This window comes from Sphaerodactylus townsendi, linkage group LG02 (assembly GCF_021028975.2).
Source record: "Sphaerodactylus townsendi isolate TG3544 linkage group LG02, MPM_Stown_v2.3, whole genome shotgun sequence".
Classification (NCBI taxonomy): Eukaryota; Metazoa; Chordata; class Lepidosauria; order Squamata; family Sphaerodactylidae; genus Sphaerodactylus; species Sphaerodactylus townsendi.
Window position 1 is genome coordinate 146,157,761 of NC_059426.1, and position 24,292 is coordinate 146,182,052.

The 24,292-nt window shown below is 42.5% G+C and overlaps 1 protein-coding gene and 1 long non-coding RNA gene across 15 annotated transcripts in view; one reads left to right on the forward strand and one right to left on the reverse strand.

Annotated features, from left to right (window-relative positions):
- NRXN3 (neurexin 3) overlaps window positions 1-24,292 on the forward strand; it is a 1,536,364-nt gene that overhangs the window by 1,481,129 nt on the left and 30,943 nt on the right. For 9 of the 14 annotated variants that reach the window (XR_007243535.1, XM_048485036.1, XM_048485037.1 and 6 more), the window contains one exon: window positions 2,235-2,319. Coding sequence is in view for 13 of the 14 variants with exons in the window: in XM_048485036.1 (XP_048340993.1) it covers window positions 2,235-2,319 (85 nt within the window). In the remaining variant the exon portion in view is untranslated. The remainder of the gene's footprint in view (window positions 1-2,234; window positions 2,320-24,292) is intronic. The other 5 variants (XM_048485034.1, XM_048485045.1, XM_048485043.1 and 2 more) reach the window with 1 other exon arrangement.
- Window positions 7,401-24,292, reverse strand: part of LOC125426587 — a 35,280-nt gene continuing 18,388 nt past the window's right edge. The window contains exon 2 of the long non-coding RNA XR_007243538.1: window positions 7,401-7,580. This is a non-coding gene — a long non-coding RNA (uncharacterized LOC125426587). The remainder of the gene's footprint in view (window positions 7,581-24,292) is intronic.

Genomic DNA, 24,292 nt, shown 5'->3' on the forward strand with positions numbered 1-24,292 from the left:
TTTCCTCATATTACTTAAGATTTATTACTCAGTTGGATGGGCTATGTGTATTTTCCATCCTTGCAAAGTATGCAGGACCAAAGAGGGGATGTGCAAAACAAAAATACTGAGCAGTTATGCTCCCATAGAATTGCCCCTGTCTTCATTCTCAGGTTCAGTCTGGCCCATTTGGATCTGCTGATGGAGGACATTGTGCTGTGGATTGATAGGCAACCTCAGAACACATTGTGTAGCCATATCTTTCAAGCTCATCCTCAGGGTAGATGCTGTTCTGGGAATAAGGCATAAATCTAGTTGGAGGGAATATAAATACAGGGTCAAGGCACATATATCCACTGGCCCTACTGAAGATGGCCACCTCTTGCCCCAGACCTTCTTCTTCACTGCTTAAACCCCCTGATGCTGGTGGATGCAATGGTGTTGTGTTGCCAGAATATGGACATTCTTATACATGTGGGCAAGACCTGTTGCTCCAAAATCCAGCTTTGCTGGAAGCCACAATTTAAAGTATCTTTCAATTTGTTCTTAATTTTCCTTGTTGCATTCAGGATAGGAAGGCAGAGGACAAAGAAAAATTGAATTTGAAGTCTAAGTTGTAAACAGCTTCTGATAATCGTTGGCCATGTCTGCCCCAGCAAGTTTTTTTCTCCAGCGTACCACACAGATATTGTTACACAGACCCAGATCCTTGTGTAATCCATGCTCCTCCCCACAATACCATACAAGAGTGGCAAAGGGAAGAGAAAATAATTCAGTATCAGACTTCTGCTGCCAGCAGCAGTGTAATTTTGTACTCTGTGCAGAAGCACTACAGCCCATGTCCAGAGGCTTCTATAGAATCTCCCTAATGGTGTCTCCATTAGTAATTCGGCTAATTGCAACAATTACATGAAGGAGTTGCTTCTGAGGAGAAACGTCATTACATTTCTCCTTCACACAATGCAGTACATGCTGCTTGTTAATTAGAACAGCGGACAAAAAAACATGGAGAAAAGAATCACCAGCTGGAAAGTGGAAGAAACATGTGCTGCAATTCACTGGAGCTGCAGATGATGGCTTTGCCTTTTCATTGCCAGACCTTCCACCCCCACCTGCTGTGCTCTGGCCATTCCATTAACATCTCAGTGAGCTCCATCTCTGTGTATTTAGCAGGGCTATGGCTATAACTTCGGTCGGGCCATATGCTTTGCTTTATCTGGTTGTACCTAGAAGGAAATATGCTGTTTCGTTCTTTTACAGTGTTTTTCCATTTGCAAGCTTACCATATTGTCCACCTTTATTTCAAACAAGCAGGACTATCTGCGGAAAAGATGTGTTCCACCTGATTGTAAATGATATCCTCGGCAGCATTTTGGTGGTAGAAAGTGCTGTCAAGTCTTGGCTGACTTTGTAGAATTTTCAAGGCAAAAAAACGAATAGAGGTAGTTTGCTATCTCTGCCTCAGAATAGCAACTCAACTTCCTTGGTGGTGTCCCATACAATTACTAACCAGGGTCAACCATGCTTAGCTTCTGAGAGATGACAGAACTGTGCTAGCCTGAGCCATCAAGGTCAGGGCTGTAGCACTCTACTAGAATGTAAATAATATCAGTATTATCTGAATTTTCCACATGATTCAGGGGTATATTTATTAATTTTTATATAGACCTTTCCTGAAGAGATTTGCTACTCTTACTGAAATGCTGGAGGAGGGGCCTAATTTAACTGAGCTAACTTTTAGGGTTGTGGTAGAGTTTGCAAAGAATTATGCAAATAATTATTTTAGCAACTGTATAATATAAGAAATGTCAATAGCATTGTGGACAAAGTATTATTTTGACTGGCTGTTGTGGGTTTCGAGGCTCTCTGGCTGGAAAAGCTACATCAGCCAGTTGATTCCGGTCTTTAACAATATATATTATTTTGACAACTGTATAAAATCAGAAATGTCAATAGTGAGACAGCATAAGCTCACCCAATAAATGCCTTCATGAGGCATTCATTGAGAGGCAAAAATGCATGGGAGATGACTCTCCGTGCCATCCTAACCAGAGTTACACCCTGCTACACCTACTGAGATTTAGAGGAGTTGTAATTCTGGTTGGATTATGCTGTTAATATTGCTGTTGATGTTTCTGCAGTCTTCCCAATCACGGTGGTTATATTTGATTAAGCTCCTCTCGGTTATGTATTTCTCTTTAATTGCTATTGGCATTTTCTTTATTGACTGCGCTTTTTTATTGTTCTCATATCAGACAACAGATGACCTCGTTTCATCAGCAGAATGTTCCAATGATGACGAAGACCTCATTGAATGTGAACAGAGTGTAGGTAAGCCAGGTCAGTCTTCTATTTTGCTTGCTTTTTCATTTTATTTGCAATAAATAATGCCTACATATATATGTGTGTGACTGTATACATATGTAGGTATGCTTATATATGTATATGTGATATATGTATATATGTACTGAACTGTATATATAATATCAATGCATAAAGCCAAGCATCCAATCCCATGGAGTTGGCAAGAGCAAAACACCAAGATGCCATTGTTTGGGGGAAGCCATCTTTGAAGGAAACCAAACATTTGGAACCAGTGCCTCTTCAATCTATTGTCAATGATCACGCTACATATTTGTAGTGATTTTTAAGCTGGCTCTGGTAGGGAGAAAGAAAAGGCACATATATTTATAAGCATATTACAATTTGGACTGCTAGTTAAAAGAAATGAAGTATTACCACATCTTTTATTTTATCCTCCTTGATGGATGTGAGAATATGCCACAAAAGTTCATTTGTCCATGGGATTTTGAATGTGGTTAACATGGCAGCCTGTATACCTCAATATTGTTTTCTGCATACCCAGACTATTTGGGGAAAGATAAAGCATTTTAAAAATCCAAACTAATAAGCTGTGCCATGTTACCTGCAACAATGATGCTTCAAAATGTACCCACTAAAGAGTCAAAATGGATTGTGGCAATTGAAAAAGGACTCAGTTTCTCCCTTCAAGCCTAGATGCATTTTGATGATTTGATGGCTTTTCTTCTGGCGAGATAGATATGACGGTGTAATATTCAGCAGGCAACTGTAGTCTGTTTTACTTTAACTGATTTTTCCCCAAGTCTTTATTTTTATTACTTATTTGTTTGTTTAAATTTTGAGGCTTGCCATGAGTTAAGCATTTATATAATAGAGAACAGAATTTCATTGAATTTCTGTGTACATTGTAAAAATGGAGTTTTATGAGAATCTGTCCTTAACTATGAAACACATAAACCACCGTGTTTTGTTTATTTATTTATTTATTTATTTATATTTGGTTTGGGTCAGATTTTTTTTTTTACTTTCAAGAAAAAGGGTGATTTTATTATTTTAAAGATTTATATATTTTTTTTGCTGAAGACCGAACTTTAGATCATTCTGTTTGTAATTTCCTGGAGCATTTCAGATTAATGCAGGAATAATAACAAATCACCTAGGGCTAGCGCTTTCACATTTCTTTCCACCTCTCATCTTCTGCTTGCACTTTGGAAGTAGGACTTGCTCTGGCAGGATCTAACGATGCAGTGGCTTTGCAATGCAGCTGAGAAGTTCCATACGAAAGCTAAAAGTATTACAAAGCAGAGGGACTTGTCAGTGCACACCGTAGTACAGGGAAATGGCAGAGGTCTTCTCCGTCAGGAGCCTTTGAAGCCTTTTTGAGAAAGCTGTTCAAGCATTGGTGACACATACAAAGTATTGATACATTGCTGCTTGTACCTTCAGGCAGTTCGATCATTACGTTAACATCATTACTTTCTTCCCTGTAGTCTTTGGAGCTCAGCTCTAAGCCAAGAGTACAGATGTGATGGCTGAGATCTGCAAACCTTGCTTTTGCACATCTCTCATTCATGTCACTGAGGCAAGCGATGGGAACATGCCCTTATGGATTGTGGCCTCTGTATTTTTCTGATTTCATAAAATCTAGACAGTGTGATATATGCAAGTATATTGTCATCTTGGCTCATTCCGCACATGCAGAATAATGCACTTTCAAACTGCTTTCAGTGCTCTTTGAATCTGTGCAGAATAGCAAAATCCACTTGCAAACAGTGGTGAAAGTGGTTTGAAAATGCATTATTTTGCATGTGCGGAAGGGGCCCTTGTTTAGGAAAACTCTTATTATAGCCATGTAGCAGATTTACATGTGATGGGCTAGCTGGTAATCCACATGCAAGAAGTGTTGCAGAACCTCCCTGCTCCCCTCCCCCTCCCCTCCAGCAGTCTTTTATGTCCCTGGAGAAGTTGATCACAGAATCTGGGTAGAAAAACAGCCAAATGGGTCAGTGAGCTGCCATTAGGAAGGGGAAGGGGATGCAATTGCTCCCTTCTCCTTCCTTTAGCAGAGCTGTGCCAATAGAAAAAGGCAGGACTCAAGAGGGAATGAATTTTCTACCTCCCCCCTCCTTACTGCCATCCACCAACTCACATGGGCATTACCCCACATGGGTCCTGTGACTCCCAAGAATCAACTGTGCTGGGGTCAGAAAGAACTGCAACATTTGGTGCCTTTCACCACAGATCACTAGATCCAACCCTGTTGAAGCAATACCAAGGGGAGGGGCAGCAATGGCCACTCAAATGTTGATGCTTCCTCCAGATCCAAGCCTGATGCTACAGAGGCCCCAAGAAACTTAACACTAGGTAGCAGATTTCATGCATAAAAGGCTGAAGCACTAGGTATTCTCAACAGCAGCTAAGAATCATTGATTTAAATTCCACTTCTAATCTTTTAGGACCTCATTAAACTTTCCCCCCCTTTCTCTGGTTGCCAAGAAATTTGCATTTAAAATAGAGGCCTTTATCCTTCTTTATCAATCTGCTTCTCTTATCCATTGCCTGCAGAGATGTTGTGAAAGTAATATCACAGCTACTTCCCTAGTGATGAATTACAGTGTTACGGAACCTTGAGATGTGGCATCAGTGAATGAATCAAGCTTCTGAGAAACAAAGAGAGATGTGCCTGTTCATCCATAAAGATGCTGTTTGGAAACTTACAGGAGTTACGCTGGAGAACACTAATCTGAAAGGAAGTTCAAGTGAAATGTGGTTTAACATCCTGGCATACTTTGTTCGCCTTAATTCCTCCCTAGTTAATTTGCAGCGCAAGCCTAAACAGACACACTACTAAGTCCAGTGAGACTGAGGAAAGTAACTCTGGGTATAACTCAGTTCACATGAGATGAGTTAGGGATGCCAGCCTCCGGATGGGTCCACCATTGTCAAAGTAATTTGGAAGGAAGGTGCACCAGAAACTGTCAATACCAACTACTCTGCACCAATGGTTATAAGTACTCATGTAATCAAAATAAATTAAAAAAAAACTTTTAGAACCTTAATCAAGGCTTCTGTCTTATTTCTGTACCAAGATTTTTACTTTGGTTACATGAGTAATGGCGCAGAGTGGTGGGTACTGACAGCCTCCTGATGAGACCTGGGGATCCCCTGGAATTACAGCTCATCTCCACAGCACAGAGATTAGTTCCCCTGGAGATATGGCTGCTTTGGGCAGTGGACTCTGGCATTGCATCCCACTGAGGTCCCTGTCCTCCTTAGGCTCCATCCTGAAATTTCCAAGAGTTTCCTACCTGGCAACCAGTGGTGGGATACAGCAGGTCCGCACCACTTCAGCAGAACCAGTTGTTAAAATGGTGCTTGTAAACAACCAGTTGTTGAATTATTTGAATCCCACCATTGCTGGCAACCCTACCCCTCCATCCTCCATTGGTGGCCAGGGGGAATGTGGCTACAAGAAGAATCCATATCCCTGCTCCTTTGTATCAAAATCCCCCAGTATCAAAAATCAAGCATATTTCAGTCCTTTTTTTGAACATGTGCAGAAGAAAGTTGAATTCTGTGCACACATGTAAGCTGGCTTCTCACTCCTTCACTTCAGCTCATGGAGCAGTTGAACGTTCCATTGACTTTGAAGCATTTGGGGGCAGGAACGAATGGCATGAAAGGAAGCTCCATACACAAACTGGGTTGGTCCCAGTCAGATGTTTTTTTTGATTCCCTGAAATATCTTCCAAATTCAGCCCCCACATGTTGGTTCCATGATCTTCTGGGAAGCCACTTTTGGTGGGCACTAGGGACCCTTCTTTCCTTTTTCATCAGCAGAAAAACTGGTTGGATCCAGCGACTGAATTTGGCACCCTCTTTTGAGATATTCCAGATTAAACATGGATAACTGGATAGAACCACAGCCTAATGTGCTTATGGTACTTGTCAAAAAAGTGAAATAGTACAAAAATTTTCTAACTTAGGCTGTTTCCGCACGGCCAGAGGCAGCAGCTTCCCACCGGCTTTCCTGAAGCCGGTGGAGCGTCAGGACCATTTGCATGGTCCCATGTGGACAGTCCTGACACTGATGCTGCCCACAGGGGTGGCTCCACACGGGGGTCACAGGGCAGCATGGGCATGTCGTTCCAGCCACCCGGAGCTGCAGAGAAACGCAAGGTCAGTCCCTCGCAGACACTGGAGGAGCCAAAAGTGGCACCCTCGTGCTGGTGCTGTTTGCACTGCACCGGCGAGAAGACGCTGCTTGGGGAAGGGGGCAAGGATGGCACTGCTGTGATGCAGCAGCGCCTCCTGTGCAAACAGCACCCTAGGGTGTTTTCTCTTTCCCTAGGGCGCTGTTATTTGGCCATGCGGAAACAGCCTAAGTATTGTTCTCAAGCTTTGTTTTTAAAGGTTCTTCCCCCACTGGAACAAAATCTATGTTTTCTACTGGGCCTGGATGCCAACTTCAATTTCATTAGAGAATTCTGACTGAATTTTGTTTCGTTTTATTCCAAAACAAAAATATCACTATACTTTATTCTTCCAACAAAGTGTGATAACATGGAGCTGACACCATAATGAAGTAGATTTTTTAAATAAAGGTCTGAAACCTTGCCCCATAGAGATGAAAAATTTCAGAGTACTTCATTAAAACATTTCAACATAATTTGTTGTTGACATGTCTGAAACTAGCCAAGTTAGATAAATGAACATTTATAAATTGAAGACCACAGACACATCCCCCCCCTTTTTTTGGGATGTTCTGGCCATATCCATTTTGTACAAGGCGAGCATCTTCTACTTAAGGTGAATCTCTTTCTGCTGTAAGACTCTGGATGCACTCTAACAGTACAGTCCTAAACAGAGTTATACCCTTATAAGTCCACAGACATCTGCTTGGGGTTACACTGTAAAAGACTTCATAAATGGTTCTGTGAGACCAAGATGGCTTCATTTCTCCTTCATTAAAAAACCCGTGGAATGTAGATAGGGCTGTCAAGTCCTCAGTCAGAAGGAAGAAAGGCAGAACCACAACCAAAAGCATATGTGTTATATTAATGAGGCTGTGCAAAATTGCCCTGCATTTCAACAATCAATTATTATTCATCAAAGCAATGTTTATTCACATAATAAAGTTACCAAAGTAAATAACACATTTTTACACTACTGTCAGCGTATGCTATGTGTTGTCTCTTTGAATTTTGCTTCTTTCTTCTATTTTATGTCCTGACAGAGCCGGCTTCTCCTTGTTTCACCCAGTGGTTTATTCAAGGGACCTTGTGTATTCAAAAACATAAAAACCAAATTAATACATACATAGCATATTCAATACCAAATCAATTTTATAAGTTTGTTATTTACTTTGGTAACATTATTATATGAATAAACATTGCTTTGAAGTTTCCAGTCAGGACAGAGATCCTGTTTCCTGCTGCCATTTTAAGCTGCAGTAGGAGAAAAATAACTCCATCCCATGATGTCAACTGTGGATGGTGTCATTCACTTCTGGTAAGACATCAGAAGTGACATAGGGTAGCTCTAGAAATCACCAAAAACTGTGATTTTATGTAGAGTTCTTAGAACTAACCATTCAAAGCCAGAACAGCTAAGGCCAATGGCAGCCCAAAAGGGCTATGCCAACTGCTGGTTGCCAAACCCATTGAGCTATCAAGTTGGTAAGCATAACCTAGAGAGATGGGGCAGTCAGAGAGGTTGGAGATCAAGAAGGAGAGTTAGATATCAGATGAGAAAAAAAGAGAGTTCAAAGCCTTCAGAAGAGATTCCAAAGTAGCTCAATAATAGACCTTTCCAAGCAGCACCTTTCAGTTGGAGATAACCAATGAAGAATTCATCACCATATGACTAGAATGGTTAGTGTTAGATTGTCTGAAATAATCTTTTACAAAGAAGCAAGGCTTTGAAGCTATAGCAGATGTCTTGGACAGTCTGACCCAGTGGTTCTTAACCTGGGGGTCAGGACCCCTTTGGGGGTCAAATGACCCTTTCACGGGGGTGGCCTAAGACTCTCTGCATCAGTGTTCTCCATCTGTAAAATGGATAAATGTTAGGGTTGGGGGATGGTATTAAAGGGTCGCAACATGAGGAATGGTATTAAAGGGTCGCAGCATTAGGAAGGTTGAGAACCACTGGACTCTAACCCATGAGCAAACTTTTTGGACATGCTCCTTGGAGCATGCTTCCCCCTTTGTTTGCATTACTTCTTTTTGATGCTCACTGGTTTCTTTTGAGAAAATCCAGAATGCAAAGCCCAGGAATAGGCAGACCAGAAGGCTGTTCTTTCAAAACAGAAGTACAAAATTGGGGTTGTCTTAAAGCAAGCAGTTGTTTGATAGAACTTCTCAGTTACATGTGCTTTGCTTTTTGGCCACAAGAGAAGCAAAGGAGCAAGTTTTACTGACTGGTCATGCAAATGCTTTATAGAGTTCCTTTTAATTTAATTTTATTTAAAGTGGTTTGATTTCAGTGAACTGACTGTTCTCCTTTCGAAGCTCCAAAACCCCTCTCAAGGATATTTAGACAATGTACTACATACATGTGTGTGTGTGTACATATATATATATATATATAAAAATTATATAAATAGTAATCTAGAATAAGGTAAAAAACCAGCAATAGCCCCCATCATCCAGTCATATGTTTACACAGAAATTCATGCCCTCATTTCCTAGCATCGACTAATATGGACAGCTGCATGATACCGTTATTTACTAGTGTACAAAGCATGTTAAGTTTTCTTTAGATTTTTTTCCTTTATGTTATTCTTTTAAATGATAATCTCATCCACTGGTTATCCTTGGGGAGGGCTGGGGCAAGGAGATTTTTAGAAATTATACAGATATATCTATCGATATCTCCAGGTTTTGCCCTGGGGCCCGTATCGATAGATATATACAATGTATATATTTGAAGAACATTTTCTGTCGTTTCACCTCATCTTGTGCCGCATGAATTTTTGGTGATTGATAGTTCCTTTTGAGTTATTTATTATTTGTTTATCTTTTGAATCATGATGGTACCATGTTGCCATTTTATTTTAATTTGAAAACCATTTTGATGCACTTTTAAACCAAATTTATTTCTGGAGTAATTCCAATGAAATAATACTTCAGCCTACTCGATAAAGATGTAGATCTGCAATCAAACAAAATCTTTTCTTGCCATCCTAAAGATTTCAAATTTTACACATTCAAATAAATTCGCCCAAGAAAGTTGTGTGCAAAAGAATGAAGAGTCTTGCCTTCCTTTATTTATTCTGCCTTATGTCCCTCCTCCCCCCTCCCTTTTTGCTTCTGTGGAGTGCCTCACTTCTTTGTAAACGTACTGCGGTGTATTTTTAAAAAATAAGAAATGTAACGGGGGAAAAATTTCCTCTAATCACCCTCCTCCAGACCCCATCCTACTCTCACATACAAACTGCTGATGGCATAAAAAGAATTTTATTGCAAGTGCAGAATGTCTGTTGTGTTGATTTTTATTTACTTTGAGGTCATGCAGGCTCATTTTTGTGGCATGCTGTAAATATCAGCCAACTTACAACTAACCATTTATGTTCTCCATTAACTAATGCATGAGTTGTGATGACTCCATCTTGTATTTCATTAAATAACACATCCAGGCCAACCCAGAAAATTTGTAGCATACTTTTCAACATAGCAGAAGGGGAGGGTTTTAAAAAAAATGTTTTGTTATAGTTTTAATTTTTTTTGATAATTTGGCAGTTACCATTGGCTACTTCAGCACCCCCTACATTTGTTTTTATTTGGATTTTTTGTTTGCTTCCTTCCCTTTCCCAACCTCTTGAGTAGCAATCTTATGTCTTGTCCGTTTCCATCTGTCATGTTACTGTGTCTTGAGATCCATTATTCTAGTGCTGTTGTGTGATTCTGTTCTCTGTTCGTAAGATGTTCTAATTCCTTGCAGTTCTCTCGCTTCCTTTCCCCTCCTGCCTCCTCCTTCCCTTTCAATCTTCCCTAGAGGAAATTCCACAAGGGGCAAAAATAGATAACAGTATCTCTTAACTCTGATGCCTGGATTATATAGTGATATCTAGTAACTGTAAAGACAAGTTTTGTGTGTTGCAAGTACTTCCAAATGCTTCCCCCCTGGTAACTTTGTAGACACATAACAACAAATCCCTCCTGTTGTAGGGAAAGCAGTTAAACGGGTTTACCCAGTTCCAGCAGTTGATAGGCCCATTATGCATAAAGCACTTTCCATAGGACTCTTCGCCACGTGGTAGGTTCATAGTGGTGGTCTCCTTGTATTTCTGTATTTACACATGAGGAGGCACCCCACTGCCCACTGCACAGCTTAATTATGCTGGGATAAAACCCTTCCAGTCTGAATGTTATAGCTATAAAAACGCATCTTCTTCTAAAATTTCATTTATGTATTTATACAAATAGTGAGTGCCTTTTTCCAGCTTGCCAAAGTACTTAAATGTAATGTACAGATGAGTGCAAAACTTTTTTGTTAGGTTTTAAACAATGATGTAAGAGTTGGGAAGGAAACTTGTAAAAATGCTTCTAGTGATCATTTTAGATCATTTTAGAGATTTCTTGTTACCAGTTTTTAAAAAAGGATTCCAGAAGAAATTCAGGGAATTATAGACCAGTAGAAACTGTTATTAAAGAGAGAATTATTGAGCACATTGAGGAACAAACCCTGCTGAAGGGGAGTCAGCATGGCTTCTCCAAATGGAAGTCCTGCCTCACCCATGTTTTTGGAGTTCCTCAAACAGGCATCTCAGGGTGGCTGTCCCACCCCTATAGTCTTGCAACTTGCTGTGCAGCTGGCAATATGACCCTGTGCCACAACCTCTGTGCTCCATGTGGAGACCAGAATCATCCCGTTCTGACCCTGCTGCTGTTCTGAGTAAAGTGTGGCTGCTAAAACCAAACAGGAACACACTGGTGACAGTAGTGGAAGGCCTGAGCTATTCCACCTCACCATACTGCAACTGCAGGGCCTCAACCAAGCCAGAATCAGCTGGGCAGTCCAGATGACAGTCCACAAAACCTCATTTTCTGTATGCTCAGGGAGACTGGAGGAACCAGTCTCAGAGGAGAGGCAGAAGGTGGGAATGAGTGTGAAGAGGCCAGAGAGGCAGTCATTGGAGGATGCACTGACTGTTTAGAGGAGTCCCAGCCAAGCTTCTGGGGCATTGGGGTAGACTGAGGGAGGTCCACCCCCAGGGAAACGATTGGACATGTGACAAAGTGGGGTGCAGGAGGAAGAACCAGGCCTCTTCCATGTTATCAAGGGAGAGGAAGATAGGAAAGAGAAGGCCCTGCATTGCTGTGAATCCCCCCCTTCTCTCTTTATTCTGAGACTGAGGCCCAAGCTCATTGCAGAAAAAATGAGTCCTGGGGGGTACAGCAGCCTCAGATCCCAGTATGAAGGAGAAAGAGCTGGACAGCAGCTTAACATTCATGTATAAGGGTGATGTGATATTCATTATATATTTGGACTTCCAAAAGGCTTTTGACAAGGTACCTCAGCAAAGACTCCTGAATAAACTCAGAATTCTGTTATAACAGGACAAGCCTTTTTATTAGTTTAAAACTGGTTAAACTTCAGGAAGCAGAGGGTGGAAATAAATTGACAGTTATTGTAATGAAGGAAGCAGAGAGTAGAAATAAATTGACCATTCTTGCAATGAAGGGAAGTCAGCAGTGGTGTCAGAAAGGATTGGTTTTAGCACTGGTGCTATTTAATTTGTTCATCAGTTATTTGGGCAGGAGGTGAGTAGTGAAGTGGCTACATTTGCAGATGATACCAAATTATTCAGGATGGTGAAAACCAAAGTAGATTATGAAGAGCTCCAGGAGAGTCTGGAGACCTGAGACAGGGCTTTTTCAGTAGCAGCCCAAGAGTGTGGAATGATCTCCCCTCAAGGTGTGTCAAGCATCTTCTCTAATGCGCTTAGAAAATTAATAAGGCACATTTACCCTGGCCTTTGGCTGAAGAGATGGTTTTCCCCTTTCGACATGCCGTTATTTTTAATAGGTTTTTTAGGAATTTTAATAGGCTTTTAGGAATTTTGAACAGTTTCTGTTGTGTTCAGTTTATAATTTTATTGTGTACCTGCCCTGAGACCTTCGGGTATAGGGCAGGATAGAAATATACATAAATAAATAAATCTGTCTAAATTGAGTGGTCAGCAGCATGGCAAGTGAAGTTCAGTGTTGGTAAGAGTAAGGTAACACGCACTGGGGAAAAATTGTAGTATATTCTAATGTGGTCTGAACTGGCTGTGGCTGAGATTGAAAGAGATATTGCTGTTGAAGTACATAGCCTGATGAAAGTGCAGAAGTGGTGAAAACGGTGAATTTCATGCTGGGGGTTATTGAGAAAGGACAGAAAACATAATGACCAGTCATATAATGCTCTTGTGTGGCCTCATTCGGAATATGATTTGCACACAATGACCATTGGGATATCTGAATCAACTTTTGACCACCAGGGAGTTGCATGCTTGTTCAATACTTTGGACCAACAGGGAGTTGCAATACTTGCTCAGTTGTTCATTAGGGGTGGGCAAAAAAAATTATTGGTATTTTTCAGGTTCAGGTTTAACAGACCCAGAAATTTTCGATCAACCTGAACAAGCCAATATTCCATATTGGCTTATTGAGTTTTCAAAAAATGTTCAGGTTTTTAAATCCAGACCCCCAAAATATGCCTGCCTCCAAATGGAGCAGAATGCATCTAGCGTTCATCTGACTTCAGGGATGGAGCTTTGGGGGTGGAGCCAGCAGTAAAAAGCTAGAGCCAGCCAGGCTGAATCTGCAGGATTCAGGGGCCTGACCAGGCCGACCCCTAGCTGGGTCAAGCATGTCACTGATAAAGGGGAAGAGGGCAGTGATGTATCAACAAAAAATGGAGCCTGTGGCAGGAACTGAGTTTTCCACTGCCAGGGGGGGAGAAGCCCCTGCCAGCCCACCTCCCTTGCCCAGCCCCAGCCTGGCCTTCCCTGCACAACCTAGCCCCTCGGGATGCGCAGCACAGCAGAAGGTGGTGCAATTCTGGGTCAGCGTGTAAGGGGGGCTGTCCCAACCAGCCCAGCAACCCAGCCCCACACCTCCCAAAGCCTGACCATGGGACCTATCCTGCGCCACCTCCCCCATAAAGGTGGCCAGGTGGGGTGAGGAAGCCAGGACCCTCCCACTTTCAGTGCCCCCGAGGAAGGCAGCAGAGCTGGTGGGCAGGCTGGGTGGTGCGGGGAGCCTGGGGGGAAGGGGTCAGGCAGTGCACGCCAGCAGCTCACCCAAAGCTCAGTGCCCCTGTCCATGCTGGCCGCTCCACCGCTACTTCGTCTTCTTCTGACTTGTCTTGAAGTCAGTGTGGGAGAAGGAGGAGGGGTGTGGGGTGATTTTCTGCCTCCCCCATGGGACTGAGTGGGCACTGCCCAGGGACATTTGCCCCCATATGTTCCCCTTGGCAGTATGCCCCTAAAGAGGCTTTAAAAAAAAAGGACTGCAGATCGAAGCAGCCAAGAATGCTGAAAAATGCAGCTTATTCAGCTTTCTTTTATTGCCACCTTTTTTTGGGGAACAAACCTCAAAAAGTACCAACAAGGTATGGGGGGGGTTCTTACTGAATTATCCAAATGCCCTCCCTGACAGAGCCCATCCTTAATCATTTCACAGTCTGATTATCATTGTGAAACACTATCCCCTGTAAGTAGCTGGGGGCACCTGGCAACTCTAATACATCATGTATTTTACCGCCAACCAAGATTGTTGCAAAATCTCTGGCATCCCTGATTAAATCTATGTGTAGAATGGACAAGGTTAGGCTTGGAGGCTGCCATTAATAAGGGGCCTTTCGGTTTTTACTTTACAGAAAAGAACACACAAGCTCAGAGTCACTGAAGTGCTTCAAAGCCTTTCTGCTTATACAGACTTAAGGCCTTCCCTGCTGCGATTTTATACATTTCCTCCGAGAACATGACATAACTGTTCTCCTTCCTCCTTCTATGACCTCTCTAGAGAAAGGTTATTTTTCAACCTTTTTATAAACTATCAAAATGGCTTTCTTACTTTTCTTTTAAAAGGGTACCATTTTTCACGAGTGAATTATAGGAATATAACCAGATGCACAGCAAACTGGGTTCCAGAATTGACCTGGACTGAAAAGTAGGTGGTAGGACAGGACAAAAACACCAAAAACTTATCTGGTAAGAACTAAGTATGCTCTAGAAACTAAGCACTGTTGAGAATCAGCTAAAAGAAAAGAAAAATAGAAATTGGTCTATCTATCTATCATCTATTATGATTAATTATATTTATACCCCAGCTTTTGCTGGCAGAGCCTGGACTCAGAGTTCATAGAATTCTGGAAAGAGAATTTTTCGGTTAGTGAGATACTCATATTGTTCCAAAGGTTCACAGTTCTCCACATCCCTCATACAGTTTGTTATTGTTGCCTACCTAGTACAATCAATGACAGGGGCCTTATGCAGGTTGCTGCCAAAGTACAGTAGTACTGCAGATGCTATACTAATTTAAAAGAGGTACTATGCTGCTGGTGTTGCACCTGTTGCTACTACCTATTTTGTTCAGACCCAGAAGGGTATTTGATGTTGTACACTGCACATAAAAGGAATTCTATTCCTTATCCAGAACCCAAGATCTGTTGGAATTGTAATTTAATTCCACAATGATCTTGTGTACATTTGCTAAGCTATAAGGACCAAAACAGACATGATAACAGCAAATTATGTAACAGAACTGATCCCTCACCAGTTTCCTATGAAGTGGGTGCAGCATTTACAGTATAACACAGTGGCTCTCAACCTGGGGGTCAGGATCCCTTTGGGGGTCGAACGACCCTTTCACAGGGGTCACCTAAGACTCTCTGCATCAGTGTTCTCCATCTATAAAATGGATAAACATTAGGGTTGGGGGCAACACAACATGAAGAACTGTATTAAAGGGTTGCGGCATTAGGAAGGTTGAGAACCACTGGTATAACAGGTTTGATGTGCTGTACCCTTTTGCTGTATGTGCTCTCCCCTCTCAAAGTGCTAGTTTCAGGGATAAAGACTGCATTTGGAAGGGTCTGGTTTCCCCTCTTCCCCTCACACTTACACTGCAGCATACAACAGAGACTTAGATCCCCATCTTGGGGGGCGGGGGGGGGGGGCTGAATCTGCCACAGGAAGTGGTGTGGGCTTCTGCTGACAGAAATGCCTTTCCCAAGTCACTTACTGAGGAAAGGGGTGAAATAGCCAGCATGTAGATGCCGCCAACCTCTTCCAGCACTGGGACATGGCGCAGGACATGGCATCAGTGTCTTGGTGCCCCTGCTGCTGATAGTGTTGCGATGGGGGCTGGTCAGGGGCATGGCTGAAGAGGAACTGACATTAGTCGACTTCCTCCCGGCTTCCTCCTGGCAGCGGGAAATCTGGACTTTTGAGTCACATAAGACCATCCAGACCCATAGAAGCTTCTCAGTGGTGGGGGAGGCTGTTTTGTTTTGCCAGTCTCCCTGTGCCCCCTGTGTACTTTTGAATAGATATAGCTGGTATTGGCAGAAATACAGGCCCATTGTTGTCATGGCAGTGAGAACTAGAACCTTGAAAGTGAATGAAAGGAGTCACTAGAGAGTTAGATGGGCATGAATTTATATGAGGAATTCTGAATGGATTGCTTGAAGGGAAGTGTGTCAGGTACAGAAGGCTTGCCATAAAGTTTCAGTTGTCTAAAATCTTGATAAGAAATAATAAGGGTTTTAGCAGAAAGTGTAGAAGAGGTAGAACTTTAAAACACTGAAAAGGAAGTATTAATGTCTTTCTTTTAGAAAATGAGCAATTATATATGCACTTACTTTCATTATGCAAGATTGTAAAATAATTTCTCACCCAGTTATCCAGAAGTACACAAAAGATAGCAGGAATTTTAAAGAATCAGGAATCTAATCCAAAAACCACGTGGCTTGAACCTACTCTCATTTAAAATGAAATAATTACACCCATTGTGATGTGATGTCACCCGATGGGTCAGTAATGTTCAGTTCTTGTACAGGGGAGTACCTTTACCTGTTACTTAATTACATGGTGAAATTCTCCTGACTCTATAAGAGACAGACTTGTTCCTTACAGATTTCAGTCTCCAGGTCTGCTCTCTCTCTCTCTCTCTCTCTCTCTCTCTCTCTCTCTCTCTCTCTCTTTTTTTTTTTACAATGGAAGCAGAAGACTTGGTGCTACCCAATATATCTTAAACTTGCTTTAAGCAGATTCTCATTCTTGTTAGCTTTGATTCTGAGCTGCACAAATAAGTGAGGGGAAATTGGGGAAAATACTAAGTAAATCATATTGGTAAAGAAGAGTCAGGAACATGTTTTTAAGATGGCTTTTTGCACTGAAAGCAAAGGAATTTTTCAAAGACCTTAAGCATACAAGTCTACAGACTAAATACACAGAGCAACAGATGAAGAAGAAGAGGAGGAGAAGGAGGAGGAGGAAGAAGAATTTGGATTTATATCCCACCTTTCTGTTCTGTAAGGAGACTCAAAGTGGCTTACGAGCTCCTTCCCCTTCCTCTCCCCACAACAGATACCTTGTGAGGTAGGTGGGACTGAGAGAGTTCTAAAGAACTGTGACTAGCCCAAGGTCACCCAGCAGGAATGTAGGAGTGAGGAAACACATCTGGTTCACCAGATAAGTCTCTGCCACTCAGGTGGAGGAGTGGGGAATCAAACCCGGTTCTCCATATTAGAATCCACCCGCTCTTAATCACTACACTACACGTGCTGGCTTCCAAAAAGGGGGGAAGTGATATTGTGACACCCACCCACTTACCCTAAATCGTAGACTGTGATGTTTAAAAAAATGCAGTTGACCATATATAGTGAGTTCTAGAAGAGAGATTTGAAAATCCAGCATTTGCAGTTATGTTTGTGCTTCATATTTGTTGGTAACATTGCCAGCAATGGAAGACATTGTGAATACAGAAGTATAAGGAGATGGGCAGATATGAGACTTGCTGTATCACAAATAGTCCTCTGGGAGTACAATGTAGAGAAACAGAATAGGTTATACGTGCTAAGATTCTGAATAAGGTCTCTGGAGTTGCTTTATCTGCAATGCTTTAAGAGTGAATTCCTCTCTGCCATTTACATGATAGCCAATCCTTGATAAAATTTGTATTGTCGAAGACTTTCACAGCCAGATTCAACACAGCTGGTTGTTGTGGGTTTTCCGAACTGTGTGGCCATGGTCTAGTTACTAGTAGATCTTTTTCCGAATGTTTTGCCTGCATCTGGGCCGGCATCAGAGGTGTATCACAGAGAGAAGTCTGTTACAGTGACTGGCATCTTCAGAGGCTTGTCACAGTAACATGCCAGCCATAGATGTAGGCAAAACGTTAGGAGGAAAAACTGCCAGACAGGCCAGAAAACCCACAACAGCCAATTCAAGGGACAGATGATTATGGGCTGCCCTATGATTCCATTTTTATTGGATTATAAAGGGTCTGTAGAGGATATTGGCTTTTTTATTAAATGCCTTGACAATGGCAAAATCCATAATCAAAGTCTCCTCAAAAGTTTCCCTCACTACCAGATGTTCAAGTTGACAGAATCTACTGTGGAAGAAGAAAAGGTAAAGACACTCACAATGAATGTATTGATATGCTTTGTTTACACCTGCCTGTCTTCCCAGTGGAGACTCAAAATGGGTTACATCATTCTGCTCTATCTTAGCCACACAGCAATCCAATGAGGTAGGTGAGACTGAGTACGTGTGACTGACCCAAGGCCAACCCAGCAAGCTTCCATGGGGGGGCGGGCTTTGAACTTGGGTCTCTTAGATCCTAGTCCAACACTCCAACCACTGCATCACATTGGCCCTGCCAGTATAATCACCTGTACTAATGCAGGAACTGTAGAAATTAATAGAATAACTTATGCATGGGAAATCTATTATTACGGCATTATCCATGAACATTAGCAAATCATCAACTAGCTTCATTTTACCTTTTTAAATATCAAAGTGTTAGCAAAAAGCTCCAAAAATGTCCTCCTTTCTTCTCTCTCTTCTCTTTCTCATAAAAGGAAAACATATAATCCATGTGCATCATGCTTTGCTAGGCATACATGAGTTTCATTTGCCCCCATGAATGAAGTTATTTTAATTATCATACCTTTCCCTCCCCACACACACCTCCCCCCCCCTTTGACATGACATCCAGAAAATTAAACCCATCTGCAGATTAGCGGAACTTTTTCTACCTCGCAGGAACATCTGTTACCAAAATGCACAATGACTGTATTAGCAGAATAAACCCTTTGGTTAGCTTTGTAGAAAGCGGGAAGGGAGTCAGGGATAGTGGCATTTTCAGTTGTTTCATTCATAGCTTTTTGTTATTATTTTTGAACAGTAACTGCAAGTCTAAAAGTCCATCCCTGAAGCTGTGTGATCTTCCCAACAGATGCTGTTTTCCATATCTATCATGTACTTTTTTTCCTCTCTTCCTGGCATGAAACATCCCTAGAAGTAAAGTAATCCAAAATGGGGAAGACAGAAATATAGAGGTATTTTTAGAAACAGCTGGTAAAACAAACTCCTGTATATGTAATGCCTGGAGCACATCTTTTGTAACAGGCTTGTTTAAAGATGAAAGTGCCCACTGGTGCTTCTGTGTTACAATATTTGAAGTTGTTGCAAGGCAAGGGGACAAACACTAGGGCAGCACCCACAAAACATACAACATTCATAGATGCAATTTGTATTGCTGCCTCTTCAGTAGCTTACACTGAGCTGAAGATTCTTGTGAAAACAGGAACGATGGAGCTCTAATATTTCCATGATAATGTTGCCAGCTCCTGATTGGGAGGTACCTGGAGATTTGGTGGGGTGGGGGTGGGGGGGAGCCTGAGGAGGGTGTGGTTTGGGGAGGAGGAGATTTCAATTGGATAGAATGAGCAGCAGTGGCATAGGAGGTTAAGAGCTCATGTATCTAATCTGGAGGAATTGGGTTTGATTCCCAGCTGCCGCCTGAGCTGTGGAGGCTTATCTGGGGAATTCAGATTAGCCTGTACACTCCCACACATGCCAGCTGGGTGACCTTGGGCTAGTCACAGCTTCTCAGAGCTCTCTCAGCCCCACCCACATCATAGGGTGTTTGTTGTGAGGGGGGAAGGGCAAGGAGATTGTAAGCCCTTTGAGTCTCCTGCAGGAGAGAAAGGGGGGATATAAATCCAAACTCTTCTTCTTCTTCATTGAGTCCACCTTCCAAAGCAGATATTTTCTCCAGGGGCACTGATCTCTGTCACCAGGAGATCAGTAATGATAGAAGGAGGAGGAGGAGGAGTTTGGATTAATATCCCCCCTTCTCTCCTGTAAAGAGAATCAAAGGGACTTACAAACTCCTTCTCTTCTCCCCACAACCAACACCTTGTGAGAGAGTTCTGAAAAAAACTGTGACTAGCTCAAAGTCACCCAGTAGGAATGTAGAAGTGAGGAAACAAATCTGGTTCACCAGATAAAGCCTCCACAGCTCAGGTGGAAGAGAGGGGAATCAAACCCAGTTCTCCAGATTAAAGCCCACCAGCTTTCAGCCACGACATCAGGCTGGATCAGGGACTCCATCCCTACACTTCTCAGGGGAAACAAATCCAGTTCACCAGAAAAGAGTCTGCCATTCAGATGGAGGAGTGGGGAATGAAACCAAGGTCTCCAGATTAGAGTCCACCTGCTCTCAACCACTAAATTGGCTCTCCTGCTACCACCTGGAGGTTGGCGACCCTATACCAAGGGGAACTGAAAGTGAAGTAAAGCCCATCTTTTAACCAATAAACTCAGAAGAAGAAGAAGCAGGACTAGAATCCACAAACTACATTCCAGATCTGTAACCATGTACCCAACTGGGCATACTGGAAAACATCCTATCCTGACACTAGGAATCCTACATTGGTCTGGGTGTTGAAACCAAACAGATGTATCAGGGCAGTGAGACCACAGAGAAAAGTTTAGTGCTGTGGAAAAGTGCAAACTTAGCTTGCATGTGGTCCCAGCTTCAATCCCAACATAGAGGTAACTACCAAACAACCCTAGAAGAAATCTACCCTAGTGACTTCAGACCTGCCACTCATGTTGATTGGCTGCCCCAGGCTACAGTAATGTTCATTGTCTCCCCTCGCAGTCCTAAGGTCCATTAATGTTGCTTCATCGAACTGAAGCCACTATTGAAAAAGCCACACTTCAAACAACCTGCAGATTTGTAAAAAAAATTCTTTGGAAATATGTGTTTTTTTAACCAACAGATCAGCAATAAAAAATAAATTACAGTAGTTTAATACAAACAAAAGTGAGTTGACGTGGTAATAACTGTCTCAGAGGTAGGAAGTGAAGCATTTCCTTCGATCTCTGACAAATACACCTTTGAAATCTCCTCTGTGTATATTCTCTAAAAGAAGTTCTCTGTGCAACCATGTTCTATTTTCTTTCAATTATAACAATCGCTGTAACCTTTTCTTCTACTTCAGCATCTTTCTGCAGTCTCCCAAAATAGGGTATTTCCTTCTTGGTGAGTTAATGCTGACTTTCTTGTCTTAGAGTCTGCCTACCCAAAGATTTGATACAAATCCAAGATAAGATACTCATCTCCTTCCATTTATGTATAAAACTTGTGTAGCTTCCCAGTAGATTTTTATGAGGCACACTACAATACGATTCACAAGCAAATAGGAAAGCATATGTAGTAAATTAGAAAGGCCAAATAAAGAACGTACATGAACTATTTCAAAATAAAACATGCAAATGTGATGGGGGCTGAGAAGACAATCTCTTTCCTCCCTCTCCCTTCCATTCCATCCCTGGCTCCCTGGAAAGTGTGGGGATGGAGTCCCTGATCCAGCCTGATGTAGTGGTTAAGAGCAGGTGAACTCTAATCTGGAGAGCTGAGTTTGTTTTCCCACTCCTCTTCATGATCAGTGGACTCTTATCTGGTGAACCAGATTTGTTTCCCCACTCCTGAGTGACCATGGGCTAGTCACAGTTTGTTCAGAACTCTATCAGCCCCACCCACCTCACAAGGTGTCTGTGGTGGGGAGAAAAAGGGAAAGGAGTTTGTAAGCCATCTTAAGTCTCCTTACAGGAGAGAAAGGTGGGGTATAAATCCAACTCTACTTCTTCTTTAGCATCAGTAGGGTTGACACCTTCCTGGTGGTCCGCCATATTGCAATGAGTTTGGGGTGGGATTATGCAAACAAATCCACTCTGCACCCAAGACTGTCCTGTTGCAAAAAACCAAAATGTTATTTAAATTTATCATATTGTTCAAAATTCATATATAATAGTACAGATTTTCTAACAGAATTTGACGAACACAAATCAGCTATCCAACTTTGTATCTAACAAGCATAGACTCAGCTATGCAGATTTGTATTTAAACTCAAAAATAGCAAACTGCTTACACAATTGTGACTTTGTCACTTAAAATTTTTCTAAACTTAGTCTTTACACCTTCACAATGTAATCTTCATGTGGGCTAACTAAACTCCAGTAATTTTGGCCTTAGAAATCCTTCAACTTGGCCAGATTATGTGAATGTCAAAGAATATCATTACAATAGAGAATCATATGCAATATTTCAGTGGTGGCGAACCTATGGCATGGGTGCCAGAGGTGGCACTCAGAGCCCTCTCTGTGGACATGTGCAAACAGAGTGCTCCCTCCACATCTAGGCTGGCCTGTGCCCCTGGGCTTGATTATTAGCATTAAACCTAAGACCAAGTTTGGGGGAAGCAGTGTAGGTAACCCTGTTAAACACTGTTAATCCCCACTGATTTTCATGAAAAGAACAAAAGCACAATCCTTTACCTGGGAGTAAGCTCAGTTGCTGGCAATGGGGCTTGCTCCTGAGTAAACCCTCCTAGAGTCATGATTTCACCCGTTGGAAAGTAAAGCCACCGACTACCACCAAGCTTACTCCTGAGTAACGCACGCCTTGGAGCCAACCATTTTTTCTAAACTAAAACCTCAGTATTCAGGTTAAATTGCCGTGTTGGCACTTTGCAATAAATAAGTGGGTTTTGGGTTGCAGTTTGGGCACTCGGTCTCAAAAAGGTTGGCCATCCCTGCAATATTTCAATAATATGTATTTCAACTTCAACTGACCTTTATTAGGCATATCAATATGTATATAAAGTTGGGTGATTACTCACAATACAGCTTATAAGCCTCTCAAGAAGTTCTATATTAACAATATTTAGCTCCTGCAAGTAAACATACAGGTTGGTATCAAGGTTGCTTCATTAAAATAAGCAACGTTTAATCCCTGATTTCCTGTGAATAAATATTCTAGTTGGTATCACTGCTGCTTCATAAACACAATAGAGCACAGAGAGTCTTTCTACTGTAACAATATTAAACTCTTGTGTTCATACTCGTACATACAAGTTGGTATCTTAACTACACTATTAACATAATAATACACAGACAGTCTTTTGTTGAATCTAAGCATAATTACCGGGACAGCGAAATGCTGCATTCTCTCTTTCTTTACATCTGTCCTCAAAGGGAGAACGATGCTACTTTGTTCCACCTCCCTAAATACATATGCTATTAATTAATCCATGACTTTGCATTTTTTTTCTTAAAGAAATGCTGAAAAGTCTATATTTTGATTGAGCCCAAGTGGCTCTGCAGAATCAAATTGAAATATGAACTGTCCTCTAAGTTTCAGTAATTTCTGTTTGATGCTTTGATTGGTGTCTCTTCCTTCAACCCTAGCCAGGGCTATAGCTTTAAAAGCATCTTTTATTATTATTATTATTTATTAAGCTTTTATACCGCCCCATCCCCAAAGGGCTCTGGGCGGTGTACAGCATATCAAATAAACAGTATAAAACAATTAAACAGTTAAAAGCAACGGTAAGAGCTAAAAATTAATGTACACAATAAGTCTCAGTTGATGAAAGCATAGTTGGCGTCTAGTAATCCAAATTAAATTCCCTCCCCCCCGAGAAAAGGAGGCATGGTGAGTCTCATTAGATGGTGAGTGGCCAGGTGACAGGCCACAAAGGAGGGGGCACCATCAGCGGCCGGTGCCTCCAAAGGCCCGGCGGAACAGCTCTGTCTTACAGGCCCTGCGGAACTCACCAAGGTCCCGCAGGGCCCGGACAGCTGGAGGAAGAGCGTTCCACCAGGCCGGGGCCAGGGCTGTAAAGGCCCTGGCCCGTGTGGAGGCCAACCGTATCGCTGAAGGGCCAGGGACCACCAATAAGTTGGCCTCCGCCGATCGGAGAGGCCGTGCAGGGACATATGGGGTGATGCGGTCTCGAAGATACGATGGTCCCAGGCCGCGTAAGGCCTTAAAGGTCAGTACCAACACCTTGAAGGTGATCCGGAACTCTACTGGGAGCCAGTGCAGCTGACGCAAAACCGGCTGGATATGTTCACAGGTGGCGCTGCCTGTTAGTAAACGCGCCGCCGCGTGCTGGACCAGTTTCAATCTCCGGATCAGACGCAAGGGAAGGCCCGCGTAGAGCGAGTTACAATAGTCTAGTCTGGAGATGACCGTTGCATGGATCACAGTGGCTAGATCCGCTTGGGAGAGGAAGGGAGCCAGCCGCCGGGCCTGACGAAGATGAAAAAAGGCAGCCCGGGTTGTATGGGCCACCTGGGTCTCCATTGAGAGAGACAAATCCAGGTGGACCCCCAGGCTGCGAACAGAGGGGGTCGGCGCCAATGTGACCCCCTCCCACACCGGCGGCTGGAAATTCCCGCCCCCCCCTCGCGACCAAGCCAGAGGATCTCCGTCTTCGACGGATTCAGTTTTAACCTGCTCTGTCGCAACCAACCAGCGACCGCCTCCAAACAGTGCTGTAGAGCTGCAGGGGCGGCGGCTGCTCCCCCCTCCATCAACAGAATGAGCTGCGTGTCATCAGCGTAATGATTGTTCATAAAATGCTGAACCACAGGGGCTTCATACACCTGACTGTGAATCCTGGAGACATG